Raw genomic sequence first — 18,049 nt, 5'->3', positions numbered from 1 at the left:
GAAGGTGGGAGGGAACAAAACAGGTTTCAAAGGGCTGTCAGCCATTTAGACCTGGCAGGCAGACCCATCAAACTGAGTTTTAAATAGCTGCTGGCCATTTTAGCGATTCATTTTACTCCCCCTTGCTTGTAAGGGAGACTTACAAGGGAGGGGGAGGTCGCCCACTTGTCCCCTGTGACACTGACATGGCTAGCAGCTGCTTAAAATCTCTCTTCTCTCCATGTGGAAGGGGAAGAAGCTAAACAGAACATTTAAATGGCCCAAAACCCAACTGAACTAACGTCCAGGAAATGTTCGGGAGAGGTGCCTCCCCAAGCTTCAAGGGGCGGGCGGGCGGGCGGGCGGGGGGGTTGGATGAACTGGCAAGATTTGTTAGGGCCCACATTAGGGTTGATCAAGCATCTTACTTAAGTTTTTGCTGATCTATATTACAAGTTGCATGCCATATTTTGAATTATTGATTGCTTTTCTTTGAAATCTGTTCCCTCCCCTTCCCCCTGATTCCTCTGATTCTCTGGCCTGGTAGAATCTCAGTTGCCTTGGAGGGGTTGAAAATGTGAGGCCTGTTTCATTAGTTCTTGCATTTTCTTTTATAATTATTAAAAAAGGACAAAATCAGACAAGTGTTCTAGAGATCTGTGGCTGTCCTAGCTTTCTGTAACTGGGTGAACTGAGGGCCATGTTTATTGTTACAAGGACTCTTAATTTGTCCTGGCTGCTATCGACCCGTGTGATCTGTCAACATGAACAGAATTATTAGGGTTATGTTCACTTATAATCAAGCCACTTTGGTTGCAGCAAAGTGGCACTAGGAGAGGGAGAGCATCTGTGAAATTTCACCCTTCTTTAGTTGGGGATCTAGATCCAGGGTTTAGATATGGATCTACTCTCTTCAGCAGTCAAGGCTAGGAAAGTATTCTCAAGGTCATGGGATCCATGTGGAAGTGGAGAAAAATTACATTCCCCTCCAATGTGGTGTAGTAGTTAAGAGCGGCAGACTGTAATCTGGAGAACTGGATTCAATTCCTCACTCTTCCACATGAAACCAGCTGGGTGACCCTGGATGATTGATTTTCTTAGAGCTGTTCTTGCAGAGCAGCTCTCTTAGAGCTCTCAGCCCCACCCACCTCACAAGGTGTCTGCTGTGGGAAGTAGATATTTTTAACTCACTTCTGGACTCTTGGGTTGTGAAAAACGGGGTATAAAAAACCCAGCTCTTCTCCCTCTTCCATTCACAGATGGCAGAGGAGAATTCTGTCCCCTTTCCTGCTACTGCCTCTCAACCTGTGTGGTTATGAATCCACATGGCTTCCATGATCCTGGAAGTAAACTTTCCTGGGAGTGGACAGGACTTCAGGGAGAGGGGGACCAGGAAAGATCTGTAGCTATCAGTGCCTTCCCCTGATATATTACTGGATCTGCCCCTAGCTTTTTGCTGTAGATATGGGTTTTGAACCCCATCTCAGGGAAGAGAGAAAACAGATCAGTAGGGGGATAGAATTAAGCAACCTTGACTCCCCTGTGCCTTCTCTGAGTGTTGCTTTGCCAAAGAGAAGTGGGTACTGGTCCTCATAGCTAGAGGTGAGTGCCAGCCTCAGCATCTTGGGATCAGACAATCCATATCAATCCTTGCATGAGACATCACAGGCCCGCCTGGAGCTTCATCTTCCCTCGCTCTGCAAAAGTAGAAGGAACAGATGAAGAAGTTGCAGGTACCAGGCTAGAGGGAGCTTTGCTACCTGTCCGTCACTTTGTTTCCATCAAAATTAAAAGGGAAACTATGATCCACAGTGGGACCTAGAGGGGAATGGATTTTGATAGATTTTGCATTGGGTTCTGTTGGTAGAGATTGAGCATTGTGCTCAAGAAGGTGCAGAATAGGTTCTAGCTTTTACTGCTCTCTGGAATCCATGGTCTTTCCCCTCCTACCTTAATGGTCTTGGCCACAAACTAGGGAATTGGCCACCTCTGGCTAGAAGATTTGGTGGGTATGCCGTGAGTGTAAATATCGGGGGGAACCAGGCACCTTGCCCTCCTTCACAGCCTACATAACTTTAAGGTGGGTGATGGGGGTGTGGGTGGTTACATCACGTCTCAGGGGTAGTGGCAGGAAGGCATGGCCAGCTGAGATTGCTTCCTGGGGTCCTCGAAGTCTGAAAATATATTTCAGGGGCTCCTTCACTGTTGAAAGCAGGGGTAGTCAAATTGCGGCCCTCCAGATGTCCATGGACTACAATTCCCAGGAGCCCCTGCCAGCATTCTCTGGCAGGGGCTCCTGGGAATTGTAGTCCATGGACATCTGGAGGGCCGCAGTTTGACTACCCCTGGTTGAAAGTTTGAGAGAGGCTGCATTAGTGGTATGGAAATGGCATAATAGGATCGTACTGACAATAAGGTATAGGTAGCAGATAATCTTAACCTGCCGTGCAAGATTGTTGGGAGGAAAATGGACTAATCAGACAAGACGAAGGTTGCTAGCTCAGGGTTGGGAGAGACTGGGGGTGGAGCCTCAGTGGGGTATAGTGCTACAGTCTGCCCCCCCTGAGCAGCCATTTTCTCCAGGGGGACTCCTGGTCCCGCCTGGAGGTTGGCATCCTTTTGAGAAGTGAAAACTCCCAAGCGCAATATAAGAGTCCAATAATGCTGTCATACTGTTTAAATACCGTGCTAATTACTCTTACGTCATTTCCCCACCACCACCAAAGATAGCCTTTTGAAGGTTGTCATGGACACTCGCAATGCCAATCATGCCTTGCATCCCGCCCGGCCACAATATCCTCTCTATCCTACTGGCTCCGAGGCTTGTCGCTCTTGCTTTTGGAGGCGGTGGTTGGCTGGAGCGGTTCTCAGCGGCGACCCGCCCCTTTAGGCCTAATCGCCCTCAACAGCTCCGTGGGTTTTTTTTTTTAAGTGCCAATCTCCGTCCCCGCGCGGCGCTGATTGGAAGGCTTTGTCCTTCCCGCCCACGCCCTTTTCTCTTCCGCCGTCCTCATTGGCCGGTGCCCCCGTCGCTCTACCGGAGGGCGGCGCCGAGTGGCCGAGGCTTGAGGGCAACGCCTTTCCGCTCCTGCTGAGGAGCGAGCGGCGAGGGGGTCCGGCGCAGGCGCAGTGCTTCCCTCGGCGCCTGTCGCGGCGGCGAATGGGGCCGGGCGGCGCTGCGGAGGATGGAGCCGCTGCAGAACGGAGGCGGCGAGGAGAAAGCTGAGGCGGCCGCCCCCGACCAACGGCCGCGCCGAGGACCCAGCCCGGCCCTCCCCAGCGGGCGCCGGCGAGGCGGAGGGGCTGGGCGGGCGGAGGCCGCGGCGGCCCGAGAGAGGGAGCGCCCCGCCCCCCGCCCGCGCCTCGACTCCCTGCGCAAGAACCGCCCCCGTGAGTGGCCGCCAGGGGGCGTCGGGCGAGGGACGGACGGAGGGAGGGAGGGGGCGGGCCCAGCTGCCCGGAGGGCGATTGGTCGCAGCGGCTGGCTGTCGCCTTTCTGCAGCCAATGGGCTGGACGGGGGTGGAAGGGGGGGAACCTGTGTTCAAATTCTGCCTTCTCAGATCTCAACCCCCCCTTTCTTTCAGCTCACCCAACCTCACTGGGTCGTTGTGTGTGTGTGTATATATGCATATATTAGTAAAGACCCAGGTTCAACTCCTCCCTCAGTAATGCAGTGTGTGTAATCAGTAATGTGTGTGTGGATATATATAAAATTATGAATATATATAATGCTATATTTTACTATACTAAATAGTACAAGTATATTTTAAATAATTGCGTGTACATATATTTATTTATAATGACTGGGGAAGGCACTGGCAAACCACCCCGTATTGAGTCTGCCATGAAAACGCTGGAGGGCGTCACCCCAAGGGTCAGACATGACTCGGTGCTTGCACAGGGGATACCTTTACCTTTACCTTTATATTTATTATATATATCCGTGTTTACCTTTATATATATGTGCACATACAATTACTGACTTTAAATACTTGTCAATTTTTTAATATTAAAGGGGGCACGACACCAGTAGAACCTCCAAAAACATTTTCCCCTCCACCAAATTGAAATTAAGTTATTTTACAAGCCTTCCTTGAATGCAGATAATAAATTGGTCTTTTCTAGTGCAGAAAGCGGAGTTATGAGCATGTTGAAAGACCTTTGGCTTGAGTGTAGGCCACCTTTCTCTCAGAGACTCAAGACAGATTATGCAGTATATAAGTCAATACAGGTAACACTATAAGCCGCACCCATTTTCTTGAAATTCTTGGCAGTGCCAGGAAAGGTGTTGGTGGACGTGCATGGGTGCCCTGTAGGGGGCAATTGGCATAAGCCTCCTCTGTGCAAGGGCTTTTCTTGCCCATGACATTTGTCAGGCTGAGATTCCCTGTGCCAGCGGCAAAGAACCAAGAGGGCAGCCCTACAAGGCCTCGGTTTGATCCCTGTGTGTCGTTATTGTAAAGCCTTTATATCAAGGGTAGTCAAACTGCGTCCCTCCAGATGTCCATGGACTACAATTCCCATGAGAATTGTAGTCCATGGACATCTGGAGGGACGCAGTTTGACTACCCCTGCAAGCTGATACAGTTGAAACGTTCTGAAAAATTCCGACTTTTGTTCTCAAGAGGTGGTGATCCAGTGGTGAGACCCTGTCACAGTGGACTCAGGAGTCTTGAATCGTGTGGGCCACTTTGTGGCTTTTATAAAACCAGGGTATTGCAGCTCTGGAGTATGTGTACGTTCTCAAATGAAGCCGCTGTGATTTAATTAATGTGGATGTATCTGGGCCTTGACTCCTCAGGGAGTCTTTGGGACCGAGGTGGGTGCATAGCACGGCGGAAGTAAGATGTGCAGGTTGAATAGATGCGTAATTGTGGGTCCGGACCTCAGCAAAGGGACTGAACTGGAGGAGTTTAAAGAAGGAAGAGAAGAGGCAGAGGGGGAAGAAGCGGTTTTGGGAGGTCGGCTTTGTTGCGCAATTGCAGACAATACCGAAATTCAGATAAGAGAAGATGGAAAAGGAAGGGTGTCTGTTTACTGCAAAGATCGTGCTCTTGAAAGGGCCGGGTGGCATCCTGTTATGTGGCTTTCTCTCGTCCGCCCCCACGAGCAGCCAGAATGTTAGGCTGTTGATGAATCAAGCAAGGCTTTTTTTTTTTTTTTAAGCAGGCTGGGAAATGTCACAGCTTGGGTTTTATTAACTTGTTTGAGTGCCCTTCATTTTTATGCCAAACTTCCAGTGCGCCATTTGACAGAACAGAAACACAGCGCATATTTGAGCACATCCAATAAGCACTTTGCATAGCCGTGGACTTTGCAATCTTCTTGTCCTTAAAACACAACATTTGAACCCTTTGTTCTAGTATAGAGCACAGCATCTCTTTTGGTTGACTCACATGTGTGCTTTCCACCTTTTGCCTCTCCCCTCTGTACAGATGCTGTCTTGCAGATGCATATTTATAGTCACGTGATGAAAATGCTGGTTGAACAGAGCTTTTTTTTTCTTCCAGTAACTTCCATGGTTTTGGCAGCACTTTTTGGATCTGCTGTAGTTCTAGAGAGAAAGAGGAAGCTGTGTTGTGGTCCTCGGCCTACCTTCCTCCATGCAGATAGATTCAAATGAGTAGCCGTGTTGATCTGAAGTAGCACAATAAAATCAGAGTCTAATAGAGTCTAATAGCACCTTTAAGACCAACAAAGATTTATTCATAATAAATCTTTGTTGGTCTTAAAAGTGCTATTGGACTCTGACTTTCTCTATGCAGTTACAGATCTAAATGCAACTCATGAGCCCGGGGAAGGGTTAGTGACGGATGGAGCTGTTCTTTTTAGAGCTGTTCCGACGTAGCATCCAGAAAGCTGCAAGGAAGGCCAGTGATTTAACTGCTGCCATACTTTTGGAGGAAAGCTTGTGAATCCCTGTATGGCTAGAAACCAATGTTGTTTGAACTCCACTTTGGCTGCTGTTCTGTTTGTGCTGGCAGAGAAAGTGGGGATATTACCACCTTAGTAGCTATCAGGTCAAAGTACCCTCTTCCCCCATGTCTGATAGCTATTAAGATACATGGGATTAAAACTGATATGTTTTATTGTATATCTGATGATGCTCAGGACAACATACGTGACTTCCATTTTTCCTCCCAACAACCCAGTGAGGTAGGTTAGGCTCAGAGACACGGAGTTGCCTAGAGTCACCCACCGAGCTTTGTGGCTGAATGGGGAGCAGAACCAGAGACTTTCCCATCTCCGCCCCGTCCCCTGACCACTGACCCACAGTGCCTAAAAAGCAACCAGAGTTCTGATTGTCGTGGTTAAGAAGGGGTGGCCTCCCGCCTGGAGAAGCAAGTTGGATTCCGTACTCGTCTTCCACGTGCAGCCAGCTAGGTGACTTAGGGCTAGTCCCAGTTCTCTCAGAGCTCTCTTAGCCCCACCTGCCTCACAGGGTGTCAGTTATGGGGAGAGGAGGGGTCCCTGATTGTAAGCCGCTCCTTTGGGTAGTAAAAAGCAGGGTACAAAAAAACAAAACAAAACACAGCATCTATTCTTGTAGAACTACATGCGACCGCTTGTAGCCAGCGTCTGGTCTACTGATGAACTCTCATAGCTTTTCATAAACTATGCCAAACTGAATTATCCGTTTTAAATTGTATTACATTAAATGACCATATTCTTTTGGTTCTCTTATGTATCGGCTTCATATAACTCGGTCTGAACGACTGTAATAAACTTTGATTGATTGATTGATTGAATTATCTGGGAGGGCTTTTCTACTCTGGCGATGTGGTTATACTGCAATGAATGATTCACAAAGCGGTCTCCATCACTATGTCCAGCTTGCTGAAACGAGGGTCCTGCTGTGAAATTTTGCATCATTTAACACAGGGGTAGTCAGACTGCGGCCCTCCAGATGTCCATGGGTTACAATTCCCATGAGCCCTTGCCAGCAAATACATTCGCTGGCAGGGGCTCATGGGAATTGTAGTCCATGGGCATCTGGAGGGCCGCAGTTTGACTACCCCTGATTTAACATGTCATATTAATGCGGATGCTTTGCTCCAGTTCTGTTTGTAGGGAACCATTGTGGTGTCAGGGTTAAGAGTGGCTGCCTCTAATCTGGAGATGTGGATTTGATTCCCCACTCCTCCTCATGCATCCGGGGCTAGTCACAGTCCCGTTAGAGCTGTTCTGTCAGAGCTTCATTGGCCCTACCTACCTCACAGAGTGTCTGTTGTGGGGAGAGGAAGAAAAGGTGATTGTCAGCCACTTTGAGACTCCTCTGTTTGATTCTACAGCCTTAATCCTACTGTATGGTTTATGGAATGTCCCCATCTGTAGTTCAGCAGTGGAATAGGCTGCCTAAGGAGGTGGTGAGCTCCCCCTCACTGGCAGTCTTCAAGCAAAGGTTGGATACACACTTTTCTTGGATGCTTTAGGATGCTTTGGGCTGATCCTGCGTTGAGCAGGGGGTTGGACTAGATGGCCTCTATGGCCCCTTCCAACTCTATGATTCTATGATTCTATGTAAAGTGTATCGGCTCACTGCTGTAGTCTGCCTTGAGTGCACAAAGAACACAAAAGCATCAATATGTATGCGTATAATATGTCTATAAGAGGCCCAGCTGCCGTTATAACAGTCCTTTCTCTCCCTGTTGTTCAGCTTTCCCCTGGTTTGGCTTGGATATCGGAGGGACCTTGGTCAAGCTTGTTTATTTTGAGCCGAAGGATATTACCACCGAGGAAGAGGAGGAGGAAGTAGAGAACCTGAAAAGCATCCGGAAGTACCTGACCTCCAACACCGCCTACGGGGCCACAGGCATTCGGGACGTCCACCTTGAGCTAAAGGACCTTACGCTGTGTGGACGCAAAGGCAATCTCCACTTTATACGCTTTCCTACTCATGACATGCCTGCTTTTATACAGATGGGCAGCGAAAAGCACTTCTCGAGCCTCCACACCACCTTATGTGCCACGGGAGGCGGAGCGTATAAATTTGAGCAGGACTTTCTCACAGTAGGCAATTTTTGGCTTATCTCCCCCTTAAGCTGCAGTAGCACATGGTCAGAGCTTGCCAGACAGAGCCGGAGTCTGCCTCAGCCGCTCTGCAGCGGCTCTCTGTCATAACGCTTTTTAGGGGCGCATAATGCAGGGAGCGGAGAACATTGACGAGAGAGGACATTTCCCCCCTCTCCCCCAACCCTAGAACTCGAGGGCATCTGATTGAGGCTGGTGGGCACTCGTAGCTATAGTCAGATTGCACAAAAAGAACACAGAATGAAAATAACCGTCCGGATCAGGGGTGGCCACATTCATGCGGGCAGGGGCTCATGGGAATTGTAGTCCATGGGCATCTGGAAAGCCACGGTTTGGCCTCCTCTGTTATAGATCCTTGTGATATTACCATTTGCAGTTGCGGAGGACACAAAATGAGATCCCATCAGATCTAATTTTATATTTGCAAGCGATGAAGGACCAGACGCAATTTGACAATTTCGTGGTTTTCTTCACATCGTAGAGGTGACATTACTTGATCCCATCCTGGCATTCTCTATAAGGCCTGCCGCTGTTCAGGAGAGAGAAAAGAAAGCACTTCTTTACCCAGAGAGTGATTAAAAATGTGGCATTCTGTGCCAGAGGATATAGTGATGGCCACAGGCATAGATGGCTTTAAACAGGGATTGGACAGATTCATGTAGGAAAGGTCTATCGGTGGCTGCTAGCCACGGTGACCAAAGGAAACCTCCATGTTCAAAGGCAGTAAATCTGTAAGTTCCAGTGCGTCTGTTGGAGGTAGGGCAGAATAAAAGTTTAAATTTAAAAAATAAACCATTTTCTCAGAGAGTTGTGAAACCTGGAACTGTGACTTGCAGCTCTTGTAATTAACCAAAGACCAGTTGTGTGTGTGTGTGTGTGTGTGTGTGTGTGTGGAGGGGTGAGTCTGTTGTGGGTCCCCAAAGGGTACTTCTCCATCATCTCTGTGGCCGCTGTTGCTCTTTGGCCTGGCTTGCTTGCCTGCCTTCCATTTCAGTGTAGATTATGGGATCTGACGTGTCACCGATCCTTTTTCACTTGGAAAAGTGGCACACTTCGGCCCTCGTAATGCCGTCAGCCCCTGGGCTGGATCCTACGTTTGAGTTTTCTTACGTACAGCTCCTCTGGCTTCAGGCTCTGACTCAAGCTTCCTAGCTTTATCTTGACTCTGCATTTCGATTGGGCTGTTCACGCTCATGCTAACGCTATTGAACTAGAAAGGTTTGTCATTCCCGATACCACAACTTCAGAGATTTCCCTTGCAATAAATAAGGCTTTGTCCCAGAGTGAGAGGAAGAAGAGAGGGGAAGGGGGGGTTGTGCCTCAGTGGAAGAGCCTCTGTTTGGTGTGCCGAAGACCCCAGGTTCAATCCCCGGCAGCTCCAGTTTCTAAGGGATCAGGCAGTAGGTGATGTGAACAACTCTCACTTGAGACCCTATAAGGCAGGGGTAGTCAAACTGTGGTCCTCCAGATGTCCATGGACTACAATTCCCATGAGCCCCTGCCAGCATTTGCTGGCAGGGGCTCATGGGAATTGTAGTCCATGGACATCTGGAGGACCACAGGTTGACCACCCTTACTATAAGGGCTGTGCCAGTCTTAATAGGCAATAAAGACCTCGGTGGGCTGATTCAATACAAGGTGATGCCATGTTTGTTCATGCTTTTATTCCAGGGAGGGACTGTGGCTCTGCTTTGCAGGTAGAAGGTTCAAAGTTCAATTTCTGGCCTCTCCAATTTAAAGGATCAGGTCATGCAGAAGGCCTTGGTCAGAGTCCCTGCCAGCCTGAGTAGACAATGCTGACTTTGACGGAGTCAGATTCAGTAGAAGGCAGCTTTGTGAGTGTTCATGGCATGCGGTGGTTGTATCCTTCCAGGAAGGGATCCTCCAGCCCTCTTCAAAGCTGCTTTCTCCAAATAGGTGGGAGATCTCCAGCTCTGTAAACTGGATGAACTCGACTGCCTCATCAGAGGGGTCCTGTACATCGACTCGGTCGGCTTCAACGGACACTCGGAGTGCTACTACTTTGAGAACCCGACCAACCCCGAAACATGTCAGAAGCTTCCTTTCAACTTGGAGAATCCGTACCCGCTCCTCCTGGTGAACATCGGCTCCGGGGTCAGCATCTTGGCGGTGTATTCCAAGGACGATTACAAGCGGGTCTCAGGGACCAGGTGAGACGGGACTGAATCCGTTTATCCTAAACGTTTGCGAGTTGCCTTTCTGTCACGTGGAACTCGGGGTGGCTTATAAGGTAAAGAAAATGACAATAATGAAAAAGACCCCAAAAAGCTCCACAAAATTACTGTTGGTACATAGGGTTGAGCACTTCGGCATGGTTCGGCCGCTTCGGCGCGGTTTCGCTGCCTCTGTGATTACTGAAGCCTGAGGCGGCCAGCATGTCCATGGACTACAATTACCATGAGCCCCTGCCAGCATGCCACAATTTGGCCACCCCGCCATAAGCTGTTTGGGATGCTGTCAGTCCCTGCCTTTCCTTATTTTGTCTCCTCTATAATTACTTAGGATGACAGTTTACTATCAGGATGTGATAAAAAAAAATTCTCCTTAGTCTGTCATATTCCCCACTCCGATAGCATTTCCAATAGCTCTCCTTGATGGACAGGAATTATTTCAGTCTTCTCCTCTGTCTTTGCCAGCCTGGGGGGAGGAACCTTTTTCGGCCTCTGCTGCCTTCTGACCGGCTGCTCCACCTTCGAAGAGGCTCTTGAAATGGCTTCCCATGGGGACAGCACCAAAGTGGACAAGCTGGTGCGAGATATTTACGGGGGCGACTACGAGAGATTTGGGCTGCCAGGTTGGGCTGTAGCATCCAGGTAAGGGGTTTGGGGAAGGGGGGTACACAGTGTATTAGATAGAAAGCTTCTCTGTTAGGGAGCCAGATGAGATGTAGAACAAGGGTAGTCAACCTGTGGTCCTCCAGATGTCCATGGACTACAATTCCCATGAGCCCCTGCCAGCATTTTGCTGGCAGGGGCTCGTGGGAAATGTAGTCCATGAACATCTGGAGGACCACAGGTTGACTACCCCTGATGTAGAAGATCCGTAGTGGAATTCTCTGTGTTGCTTATCTTCTCCAGGTGCCATTAGGAATGGTGTCACAGTTCCTGGGCAGGACTTATCCCTCCGTTCCCAATATAACTGGCGGAGCCGTTTCTGAAACATTTATCTCCCGCCTTTCTTTGTAGTTCAAGGCCACTTAGAGTAGTTTCCATTTTAAAAACACAGCAGTGAAATAGCAGCGCTCTCTGTTGCGGTTGAGTTTTGCCCTTAGTTTGTTTCAACAAGTGGGGATGAATTGGGCTTAATCCCTCTAGACCAGGGGTAGTCAAACTGCAGCCCTCCAGATGTCCATGGACTACAATTCCCAGGAGCCCCTGCCAGCAAATGCTGGCAGGGGCTCCTGGGAATTGCAGTCCATGGACATCTGGAGGGCTGCAGTTTGACTACCCCTGCTCTAGACGGCTGTGCCAGCTGCCCTGAAGTTTCGGGACAGATCTAGTGAAGACTAGACTAAGAGTCTCCAGTTAAGGTTCTGCTTCCTTAGCTATCACCGTACTTCCCTTTTTCTAAATAAGGAACCTTACTGAGCCTGTAAGAACATAAGAGAAACCCTGTTGGATCAGGTCAATGGCCCATCTAGTCAAACCCTCTGTGCCACACAGTGGCCAAAACCCAAGGTCCATCAGGAGGTCCACCAGCAGGGCCAGAGCTCCAGAAGCCCTCCCATTGTTGCCCGCTCCTAGCACCATGAATACAGAGAAGCCCTGTTTGGTCAAGCCATTGGTCCATCCAGTCCAACTCTCTGTGTCACACAGTGGCCAAAGCCCAGGGGCCAATAGGAGGTCCACCAGTGGGGCCAGAACTCCAGAGGCCCTCCCCCTGTTGCCCTCCCCAAGCATCAGGATTTCGGGTCAGGTAATGGTGTGTGTGTGCATGCACACATGAGAAGCCTGCCAGATAAACTGCTGCAAGGCACTGCAGTTTGGTGACAGCATTCATGTTGGCATTACCTGAAGAGCCCTGATGGATCCCGTATTTGCCCCAGGGTGGTGCCACCGTTAGAGATTCAGACTAGGGCCTCGGTTCACGTTCTCGTCCTTCCATGAAGTCCACTGATGCATCTGCAAACTCCATATACTCCCGTGTGTAAGTTCATGAACCTTCGTCTCATTCTCCTCTTTGGTGAAAGTTCTTGCCAACTTTTCTGTCCAGCTTTGGGAACATGATGAGCAAGGAGAAGCAAGAGGCAGCCAGCAAGGAAGATCTGGCGAGAGCGACCTTGATCACCATCACCAATAACATCGGCTCCATCGCCCGGATGTGCGCCCTGAATGAGGTACGGAAAGAGGGTTGAAGCCACTGTCAGGGCCGGCAGTTCTAGGATGCGCCCAATGTTAGTGATTCCATGTGGGTGTCCATTTAGCTCATTCACGTTGAAAAAGTAGCAGTAGGGTGTTTTTTGGGTATTAATTCAGCCAGTGCTGGGGGGGGGGGGGAGAAGGGTTTCGAGGTTCCAAAATGCCCAAACTTGAAAAATCCCCCAAATATTTGGGATTCTTCAGGATCACTTAATAGCCAGGGTTGAGGCATTACCTCTCTTCTTGGATGCTTTAGGATGCTTAGGGCTGATCCTGCGTTGAGCAGGGGGTTGGACTAGACGGCCTGTGTGGCCCCTTCCCACTCTATGATTCTGTGTTTTAAAGGGACCAAGATAGAATCATTGAGTTGGAAGGCGGCAAAGGGAACCTCATTGACCTTCCAAGCTGAGGAAGGGAGCCACAAGCCCACCGGGGAGCAGCCCGTGCAAAGGCGACTCTCGCTCCATCTGCCCTGGACTTCCGTGGGGCGTTTCTTGAACTCGGCGCCTTCAGCTTCTTTACAGTGCTGCCTTGTTGCAAGCATGTCAAGCAGCATTGTACAGGGCTATGAAGGCACCGAGGCCTGCTCCGCTTGTCACTGTGGGACAGTCTCGTGGGCTGCAGCGCTTCTGATCCGGAGGGGGCCAGGCGGAGCACCTTCCCTGCGGTGAAAGCCCACCAGCTCGCTTAGCCGATGAGAAGAGGAGCGCCAGGGGAAGCTGAGCCACAACGAAAGCAAGAAATAAAGCTGGTGCTCGTTCCGCAGAGGAGGCGCAACCGTCTTCGTTGAAACCAAATAAAAGCTGCCGCCAGAGATGTTTCATATAGGAAGGGGGAAGACCCTTCGGTATCTCTTTCTAACTGAGAAAGCTGCCATGCAGTGTTAGACCGTAGAGACAGACTACGGGTCCTACCTTCCTGGCAGCCCCACAGCCGGCTGCTCTGTACTGACGGCTGCCTAGGGAAGGAGAGGCAGGGAGTAATGTAAAGATTTCAAAACCGCAGATTTTAAAATGTTCAGACAGAGGGCTGATAGCTCCCATAAGCAGTTTCTCTGGCACTGTGTTCTTTTTGCAACCTTTGGAGAGCCGTCTCCCTCCATACGCCCCAGCTACAGTCGCCAAGCAGCCATCTGTGGGCTGCCCCACCCCTTAGGCTGACCCGTCCGGCATCAAGCCCAGGCCGGGCCCTTTCCATCGTGCCTCCTGCCCTGTGGAATGGGCTCCCCGAGGAGAGGAGGAGGGAAACCCCTCCTTGAAGATCCTCCGGAGGTGTTCTCAGGCCTGCCTGTTTGCCAGGGCTTTCAAGGGGGTTGAAACGGCAGGCATCTTTTTAAAGGGCGGTATTGGGGAGGGGGGAGGTTGGTTGTAGTCAGGGATGTTTTCAACGACTACGGTGAGCTGCCTTGAACCACAAGGAAAGGTAGGATAAAGGTAAAGGTAAAGGTATCCCCTGTGCAAGCACCGAGTCATGTCTGACCCTTGGGGTGACGCCCTCTAGCGTTTTCATGGCAGACTCAATACGGGGTGGTTTGCCAGTGCCTTCCCCAGTCATTACCGTTTACCCCCCAGCAAGCTGGGTACTCATTTTACCGACCTCGGAAGGATGGAAGGCTGAGTCAACCTTGAGCCGGCTGCTGGGATTGAACTCCCAGCCTTATGGGCAAAGCTTTCAGACTTACCACTCTGCGCCACAAGAGGCTCAAAAGGTAGGATATAAATGTTTTAATTCAGGGGTAGCCAACCTGTGGTCCTCCAGATGTCCATGGACTACAATTCCCATGAGCCCCTGCCAGCATGGCAGGGGCTCATGGGAATTGTAGTCCGCGAACATCTGGAGGACCACGAGTTGACTACCCCTGTTTTAATTAATAAACTTACGGGTTGCTTCAGCAGCTCCGCTTAGAGCTGTCCCAGCAATCCAGAGCAGCACGGAGGGGCTGGTTCATGATCTGATTAAGTGACACCGTTTTTGAGCAGCTCGGTTCTTTCGAGGGTGATTCTTGAAGATCCTAATTGGCGTCTTCCTTTCCACAGAACATTAATCGCGTGGTTTTTGTGGGCAACTTCCTGCGCATCAACACCATCTCCATGAAGTTTCTGGCCTACGCTTTGGACTACTGGTCCAAGGGCCAGCTGAAGGCCCTCTTCTTGGAACACGAGGTGGAGTCTCCCACGCTAAACAGATGCACTTTGTTCGCACTACTTAGCTCTGGAGGGCGCCAGGGAATGTGGAAAGGGGGCCCTACTTCTGCCTCGATTGGGGGCTTCATCATCTCGAAATGCACATTGGCATCCTTCCAGTTACAGTTGCCAAATCCAGGTTAAGGAGCTCCTGGAGATTTGGGGATAGAGCCTGGGGAGGACAGAGGCCTCAGTGGAATAAGAGCGACCGGCTCTAATCTGGAGAATCGGGTTAATTCCCTGCTCTCCCACATTCAGCCAGCTGAGTGACCTTGGGCCAGTCACTGTTCTCTTAGAGCTCTCTCAGCGCCACCTACCTCTCTGGAGGTCTGCTGTGGGGAGAGGAGGGGAAGGTGATTGTAAAGCTACTTTAGTAGTGAAAAGCAGGGTATATAAAAGAAGCTCTCACATTTAATTTGTTTATTTAAAATAGTTATGTGGCTGCTTACATTGCAAATAAAATGATTATAAAATATGGATCAATAGGGGCCTCCCCTGGATAACCCCCCCCCTGAAGAATTACTGCTGACCGTTTGCATCCTAAAGAAATTGCATGGTTGTCCTGTGAAGCCTTTAATACATGTTTAATGTTTTAAAGTTTTTAATTAACCTTCATGTTTTTATTGCTGTGTAATGCAGGGGTAGTCAACCTGTGGTCCTCCAGATGTCCATGGACTACAATTTCCATGCCAGCGTTTGCTGGCAGGGGCTCATGGGAATTGTAGTCCATGGACATCTGGAGGACCACAGGGTGACTAACCCTGGTGTAATGAACTATTGCTGTGCACTGTCCTAAGCCCCAAGGGAGGGGAGTATTTAAATATAATGAATAGAAATTATGCCTTAGTCTCAATGAGGACTAACTCAGTCAAATGTAGTCCTAAATAAAAGCAACTTCTGTTGCCTCTTAAAGAACAGAAGTGTGGCAGCCAGATGTGCCCTCCTGGGGACATCTTGGGGCTGCCACCAAAAAGGCTTTTTTGTGATATATGATGCTTTATATATATATATATATATATATATATATATATATATATATATATATATATATATATATATATATATATATCCACTTTGAAGGGGCAGCGCAGAAATATTCTAAATAAATCTCAGATTTATTTATTTCAGATTTCTGTAACCCTAGTTTTATTTCGTTGCTTATTAGATTCCTTAAACATAGACCGTGTAATCCAGAGGTAGTCAAACTGCGGCCCTCCAGATGTCCATGGACTACAATTCCCAGAAGCCCCTGCCAGCATTCGCTGGCAGGGGCTCCTGGGAATTGTAGTCCATGGACATCTGGAGGGCCGCAGTTTGACTACCCCTGGTGTAATCTCTCCTGAGTCTCAGTGGGAAAGGTGGGCTGTAAATATTGTGCCTAAAATGATAACAGATGATAAAGACGAAGGTGTTTTAATTTGCGTGCAGGACGCAGGATCAAATTCTGTTTTTCTCGCTCTTTTCAACAGGGCTACTTCGGAGCGGTCGGGGCTCTTCTGGAGCTTTTAAATCCGCCGATTCCAAACATGGAGCCTGAATCCCGGTTGCTGCAGGCCAGAGAGTCTCGAAGCGAAAGGGAACATCCATAATAATATAGCTTTATTTCTAAGCCGTCTGCCCGACGGTTACTGTAACTGTACATGATCTCATCAATCAACGGAGAGAAGGACAACGTTGAACCCAAAAAGAAAAAAGTTAGGGCTACACTTGAATATTAGCTTGCTTGTAAGGAACCTATATGTCAGTGTATGGACGAAGCGTACAAATTCTGTGCTTAGACAGTCCCAGGTTTGCAATACGTGAACTCCGAGGCCACTGGAGAAAAAGCGCGCAGCTAGCTTGGCAGAGATCCTCATGAAAACCCTTCTCCCGCTCTGAAGGACTAATTTTTATTTTCTGTTTTGTATGGACTTTGTGAAGGGCTGTGTGAGTTTGCACAACGCCGGTGAGAGGTGGAGAATAAGACAATGTAAAGGTCAGGTATTAAAATCTCCTTTTGTAAAAAACAAAAAACAAAAAAAAGGAAAAAGGGCAGTTGTCTTCTCTTAAAGTGGACTCCAAAATGTGTGTCCCTTGACATATCAGAAATGTTAATGGGGTAGACAGATTTGAGGCTGGGCTTGTCCTGAGAAAAATACACCTGACGATTTACTTGGGAGTCACCTGAAACAAATGTTTTGAATGCAAGGAGCCAGGTACCCAGACTCTTATCACTTCCTCTCTGATGAAGGTTCAGGAACTTCTTTTTTTTCTTTTTTGTGACCATGGGAAGAGCATCTGCTTGGCATGCAGAAGGTTCAATTCCCAACATCTCCAGTTTAAAAAGGCCTGTGAATAGTCTGTGAAAGACTTCAGTGGCTTAGTGGGAGAGCATCTGCTTGGCATGCAGTTGAAGGGATCAGGTGTTGGGAAAGTCCCTGGAGAGCCATAGAGAGGGGCTGTGGCTCATTGGGAGAGATTCTGCGTTTGCTGGCAGGGGCTCATGGGAATTGTAGTCCATGGACATCTGGAGGACCACACGTTGACTACCCCTCTGCCGTACAGGACTTCAGACACTGAAAAGCTCTATTTCAGAGTTAAAGCATTTAAAACGATAGTGCAGCATCCAAGAAGCACATTCCCAAAATATATTATTTATCTAGTTATGACATTTATAGCTCGTGTTTCTCATAGATATTCAAAGCAGATTATGGTTGTTTTTTTAAAAAAAAAATCATTAGAACACAATATCCAAGAAACAAGGCAATAAAGCAGAATTTCTTGGGTTTTTGCTGTCATGTCACCGCAGAATTGGGGTTACCTGCCCCCTGGCGTTTTTAAGGCAAGATACCTTCAGGGGTGGTTTGACTTTGCCTGGATGTGCCTCACAACCCTGGACTTCCTTGGGGATCTCCCATCCAAATCCTAGCCAGGATTTAGCTTCTGGGATCAGAATAGCCTGTCAGGGCTCATTTTCCTTAGGGGATATTTGTATTCTGTATTTACCTCCGTGTGGCTCCCGCCATGGTCACTAGAGGGCAGCACCGTCCCATCAGGTGAAACGAATCGAAATCCAGAGTCGTCCTGGGTGGTTAAGGGATTATCTTATTTCTTTATTTCCTTCATTTGTGACCCACTTTTCTTCTCCACGGGGACCCAAGGGAGCTCCCCCCATTCTCTCCTATTTGATCCTTACAACAACCCTGTGAGGTAGGCTAGCCTGAGAGAACATGGCTGGCCCAAGGTCATTCAGCGTGCTGCCACTCTTCACCACTCTCCTAGTCTGTCTCTGATGGAGTCCGACTTCATACAAGGGGTTCCTTCCAGCGCCTGAATTCTTTTCCTTCCTTTTTGGACCTCACGACACGGCTGCAAGCAACCTGCCCGCCTTTCCCTTTTTTTTAGAAGAGAAGCCATGGCTACGTTGAGCTGTACCGAAGCTCCCAAAACGAGTGTCGTATGGATTTGTCCTCAGCCACCGCCACACCCAACAACGC

At 49.0% G+C, this 18,049-nt stretch overlaps 1 protein-coding gene across 3 annotated transcripts; it reads left to right on the top strand.

The window, feature by feature from the left end:
* The first annotated feature begins 3,054 nt into the window (after positions 1 to 3,054).
* PANK2 (pantothenate kinase 2) lies at positions 3,055 to 16,646 on the top strand. Of its 3 annotated transcripts, XM_077301190.1 has the most exons (7): positions 3,061 to 3,369; positions 7,638 to 7,990; positions 9,929 to 10,182; positions 10,669 to 10,845; positions 12,245 to 12,368; positions 14,427 to 14,552; positions 16,043 to 16,618. In XM_077301190.1, the coding sequence occupies exons 1-7, from the start codon at positions 3,165 to 3,167 to the stop codon at positions 16,160 to 16,162; spliced, it is 1,359 nt and encodes a 452-aa protein (XP_077157305.1). In that variant the 5' UTR covers positions 3,061 to 3,164; the 3' UTR covers positions 16,163 to 16,618. The 3 variants fall into 3 exon arrangements, with proteins under 3 accessions (XP_077157306.1, XP_077157305.1, XP_077157307.1); XM_077301191.1 differs by lacking the exon at positions 10,669 to 10,845 and having other exon boundaries at positions 3,055 to 3,369; positions 16,043 to 16,646; XM_077301192.1 differs by lacking the exon at positions 3,061 to 3,369 and having other exon boundaries at positions 7,648 to 7,847; positions 16,043 to 16,613.
* Positions 16,647 to 18,049: the final 1,403 nt, after the last annotated feature.

The sequence above is a fragment of the Paroedura picta genome, chromosome 10 (genome assembly GCF_049243985.1).
Source record: "Paroedura picta isolate Pp20150507F chromosome 10, Ppicta_v3.0, whole genome shotgun sequence".
NCBI classification, from domain to species: domain Eukaryota; kingdom Metazoa; phylum Chordata; class Lepidosauria; order Squamata; family Gekkonidae; genus Paroedura; species Paroedura picta.
Note: the sequence above shows the minus strand (reverse complement) of the source record. Positions and strands in the feature narration are given on the sequence as shown.